Source organism: Fulmarus glacialis, unplaced genomic scaffold (genome assembly GCF_000690835.1).
Source record: "Fulmarus glacialis isolate BGI_N327 unplaced genomic scaffold, ASM69083v1 scaffold22490, whole genome shotgun sequence".
NCBI classification, from domain to species: domain Eukaryota; kingdom Metazoa; phylum Chordata; class Aves; order Procellariiformes; family Procellariidae; genus Fulmarus; species Fulmarus glacialis.
Genome location: NW_009187417.1, coordinates 329 through 5,249, shown reverse-complemented (window position 1 = coordinate 5,249; position 4,921 = coordinate 329). Strand labels below are relative to the sequence as shown.

The 4,921-nt window shown below is 60.7% G+C and overlaps 1 protein-coding gene across 1 annotated transcript; it reads right to left on the bottom strand.

Moving 5' to 3' along the window:
* Positions 1-154: 154 nt before the first annotated feature.
* ADIPOR1 (adiponectin receptor 1) lies at positions 155-4,899 on the bottom strand (the record flags this gene model as incomplete). Its single annotated transcript, XM_009575116.1, has 5 exons — positions 155-348; positions 1,721-1,908; positions 3,095-3,281; positions 3,836-4,007; positions 4,777-4,899. Coding segments are annotated over 5 exons (864 nt in total), but the record flags the coding sequence as incomplete, so codon positions are not given.
* Between the last annotated feature and the right edge of the window lie 22 nt (positions 4,900-4,921).

The window sequence follows — 4,921 nt, the reverse complement described above, 5'->3', positions numbered from 1 at the left end:
GCAGCCGTTCGAGGTCTGGCTGCCAGCACACGCGCTGGGGCGCACCAGGACACCCCCAGCCGCCTTCTCCTCGTCTCAGAGTTCACCACCCTCGATCCCCCCTCCCCAGCCTCGCCCCCGAAGTGCCCCGCTCACCGCCTCGTCCCACACTCACCCAGATGTCGAATTTGCCCGGGAAGAAGCGCTCGGGTATGCGGGCGGCGTACAGCCCCGCGCCCGTGATGTACATCACGGCCATGAGGAAGAACCAGCCCATCTGGCCGACAGTGGTGGCTTTCACGAACCCTTCGGCGATGGTGAAGTGCATGGTGGGCACCACGCCGCTCAGCCCCAGCCCCAGAAAGACGCCTGCGGCAGAGAGGAGAGATCAGCAAACGGGGCGCTCCTCCTCCCCACCAGCTCCCCTCACAGCCTCGTCCTGCGCGAAGGGAAGCTCCTGGAGGCACCCGCAGCTTTTCCTCACTCGGTCCTGGATTATCCAACCCCCACGGCATTTATCCTTCACAAAACGAGGGATCTACAGCTCTACATCCTGGTCAAAACCAGTGCTGACCCCCAGTGCTCACGGGGCAGAGCTCACTGTGCAGACACGCAGCGACAGGGCTGCGGCAGCTCCTGCTCCTGGCTACGGGAACGGCTCTTTTGGAAGGTGCCAGTCCTTCGGATTGCGCCCACGCCTCGCAGGCGTGAGGAACGCAGCAGCCCCAGCCAGCCCTTTGAGGAGAGGCTTTGCCAGAGTCATTTGTTCGGTGAAGCTGCTTGGAGCTCAAGGGGAAGGTGCTAATTAGCAGTGTTGAAATTTTCAGCTCTGGCATCTAATTAGTTTGGCAGAGAGCAAACGGCACCGCAGCGAGACACCAGCCCAGGGAGGCTGCAGCTTGTACTCGCCGCAGGATCTCGCTTCGCACGGAGGAGGACAGCAGCCCCTTCCAGGAGCAGGCAGCTGGGATCTCTGCCAGCGTGCCAACGCCAGCGCTGTTGTGGGGGAGTGGTGGGGCTGGTGGTCCCGCCCTGTCCCCTGCCCTCTTCCGAGGGGGTCTCGTGGGTCACGCGCCAGCGGTGCTGCCCGGCCTCCACCTCAGCATCGTCTCTCGTCACGTAGCTAGGACGCTGCTGCGAGAGACGTTTTGCTGCAGGAGCCCCCCCGGGGAGGTGAGGGCAGGCAGAGGCGTTTCTCCACGCTCACTGGTGCTCAGTGAGGCTAATTTAATCTGCAGAGGCTGCAGCGGGGGCAAGTCAGGGTGTGAGCGTGGCCCTGCAGCCCCCAGGAAGGCAGGTACGTGCCAGCGTGTAACTGGCAGGGGACAGACGAGGGAACCTCTTCCTCCTCTGTGGGCTCATGCTGCCAAACTGCTTCCCGGAGAAGGCGGCGTCGCGCGGCACAGCCCCAGGCCGCCCAGCCACCACTTACTGGGCTATTTTTAAACGCTGTCTGTCTGCTCCAAACCTCAGGCTTGTCGAGTGCCAGGCGGAGCTCGGGCCTTGCTCAGCGGAGGATCTAAATCCCCAGCACAGCGAGAGGAGGAAGGAGACCTCTCCCTGCCAGGAGCTGCTGCAGGGCCGTGTGGTGCTCTGGGGGAATTAATTCTGCAGATGCTGAGAGCTCTTCCCAAATGGGAAGAGCCATCCCACAACAGGATCTTCCCCAAGTGCCTCCCTGAAGCCCTCCTGAGCTCCCTCCCGGGGCTGGGGACTCGGCGCGAGGAGGGAGAACTCCTACCTGCTCTTGTCTGCCTGTGCTTGGGGGTGGCAAACCGGTCCCACTGAGCAACGATGATGGCAGAGATGCCCAGGACACAGACGATGGAGAGGTAGATGAGTCTTGGCTGCGGGGAGCAGTAGAACGAATAGTAGAGCCACGGGACAAAGCTCCCCATGATCAGCAGTGCAATTCCTGAATAATCCAACCTGCAGCCGGGGTGCAATGACAGAGAGTCACAGGCGAGCCCCAAAATCCACCCCCCTCCTTGTCTCCTCTTGGTAACAGTGTGTCGGTGCCCTCCAGCCCGTCTGCACCCAAATGGAGTCACCACGGCCAGAGAGGCAGCCATGGCCCCTGGGTGAAGCTGCATGTCCAGAGAGGGGAGGAGGGCTGTGTTCCGGTCTCATCAATGCAATTTGGGACATGAGAAAGGGCCTGGGCACGTACGCGGCTTCTGGGGATGCCAGCAGAGCTCGGCAGCAGCGCAGAGGATGAACAGGAACCGGCTGGATACGAGAGGGGCCGCGCACTCAAACCACCATGACAGGATGCAGCGGGCACGAGTCCTTGCGTATACGGATTTGATTATTATCCTCCACTGCAAAGTGCTTTCGATTTATCGATCCAGGAACCATTTCACCACCGAAAGGCAGCCGCTTGCGTTACCCCCACTGCCGCGGCGGCCGTGGCAAGTGCCTTCCCCGGTGCGCAAGGACATTTCTGCTGAAAGCACAGCAGCACAGTTTGTTCTGCAGACACAATCCCGCAGGATCTCTGGGGTTTGTGCAAAGAAGATTTCCCAGCAAGCAGCACCCAAGTAAATGCCGTGGACAGACTTGCGTGAGCAAGATCTCATTTGAAAGCCTCGCTGCTGCCCTGCCTGCGCCGTGAAGGCTGATGTGAGCTTAACTCTAAGAGCAGCCTGCGCACCGACCTCGGCCACTGCCCAGCCTTTCCACTTTGCCAGGAATCCTGTTTGTTTTGTTTCTTTCAATTTGGTTTCAGTCCAAATTGGATCCAAACCAGACTTTTTGAAAGCATCCAGTAAACTGGAAACTGCCAAACTGTCGTGTCTCATGCGACCGAGGCCCCTCCTCAATTCACTGCTACGAGGGGCACAAAGGCTGTTCCCTTGGGAGCTGCGGGTCCCCAGGGTCCCTGTCTTTACCATCCACCTGAGGGCATTTGAGCTGGCGGATTTAAGGGGCTCAGTCACAGGGCAGAGCCCTCCAGGACCCAGCTGTGGTTCCCTCTCAACTCCACGCTGGATTCGGTGAACACTCCCTTCCCCCAAGGATAAGACATTTGGGAACACAGCGCTTTCCAAGAGGAAGGGCTGTGAGAACTCAAAACCTCCTATGGGACCACACAACCGCCCTCGTGCTGACTCACTTCGAAAAAGTCCGCGAGACCTTCTCCGAGTGGCAGTAGACAGTGTGGAAAAGCCAGGAGAAGCTGAGGCACAGCACCGCTCCCAGAAAGAACATCCCGAACACCACCTTCTCCTGGAGAGGAGCCATGAAATACATGTTGGGCCGCAGCATGGTCAGGATCCCCAAGCAGAGGAACAAAACAAAACCTGCAGGGAACACACCAAAGGGGCAGTCAGGCAGGAGGAGAGTGAATGAATTCAGCAAAGAGCCAGGAGAAACACGGCCCTGGCTGTGCTCTGCAAGGCGGGCCCTGGATGTATCCTGCACCCGGGGCTGGCCTGGCAGCGGGCCGTTAGCTGAGGCTGTCGTTACGGCAGACAAGCGGAGCTGGGGGCAAGGGCATGGTCAGAGCCGCTGACCCGTCCCTGGGTTTCAGAGGAAAGCGCTCCGAGGCTTTCCTGGCTTGCCCAGGACACATTTCTCCATCCCACTCTTGCGGAGCGTTGGCAAAACCACAAACCGCCGCTGAGCCCGGCCCTGGGGCCCCGCGGTGAGGAAGTGACCTGGTCTCCCGTCACCCACGGAGCTCCGGGAGCTCTCGGGCACCTCGCGACCTGTGACCAGGCAGGGGTAGGTGATCCTCAAAGGGAGGCCCCGGGCACAGAGAGGACCCCAGGCAAGTCCTGGCCATAAAAGGCTGCCCTGTCCATGGGGGCAAAGCCCACCTTCAGCCCCAGGGCTAGCAAACTCCCCCAGTCACCTAGCAAGTGCGTCCAGATGTTGCCCGTCTCGGTGTGTATTCGGAAGATGCTCTTGAAGCAGGCTCGGAAGGACGGCATGGGAGGCCTGTGTCCGTGCAGGAGGTAATCGTTGTCCTTCAGCCAGTCCGGCAGCACGTCGTAGGGGATCACGCGCCAGCGTCCTTCCCACACCTACAACACGCCAAGATGTGCTGGTGGCCCCCAGAGTGTTGAGCCAGCCCAAAGGCTCACGTTTACTCACCCTGGGAGCCTAAAGCTGCACGCGGAACAAGCCCAGCAGAATCCTCCCTACAGCCAGGGCTGAAAAGGCCCCGTGAGGCTCCTCGGGGAGAGGAAGTTCAGTTTTGCAACATCAGCAGCCTGTGGGATCCCTTAAGCACCCACATCCTGCAGAGCACTCCCCACACATTCCCCCAGGGAGTCAGAGGCGATTTGTACCCTCAGGTTTAACCCTTCTGCACCTGAAGTAACTGTTCCTTGCAGTGGGAAACTCCCGTTTTGGTCAGGGAAGAGGGAGCCCTGGCTGGCAACAGAACTGGGCTGGCCCTCAGCCGATGCCACCGCTTACTGAACCACAGTGACGGCGAGGACAGGCACCAGGTGAAACCAGCAGTGGTGCTTGGTGCTCCCAGTCCCCGTTAGAGGAACGCAGGGGCTGCTCCCCAGGTCGCTGCTCCTCGGCACGGCTGGGCACAACCTCCAACACCCACTGGCGCTTCCCAGCCACCGCCATCCCCTTCCTACACTGCTCCCGGGAGACACTGCTGGGAGCGGTCCCAGGCAAGTGGAGCCGGAGCAGACTGCCGGCAGAGCCGCATGGAGCCCCGGGAGAGCGATGCGTTCCAGCCCCTGCCCGCCACCCCAAGCCCCAGGCTTGGGGCACCTGGGCCTCATTAATACTCCAAAATCAGGACTGGGGAATCGCTACAGGCTCCCATACCTTATACACAAACTCTTCCATCTTCTCCATGGCGTGATGAGCCTGCAGAGGCAGAGTCAGCACACGGACCACCTCCTCTTCTTCCTCACGGGCCGCTGGGCATGGCGGGGGTTTGGTCCCAAGGGGGGAAAGGAAGGCGGGGAAG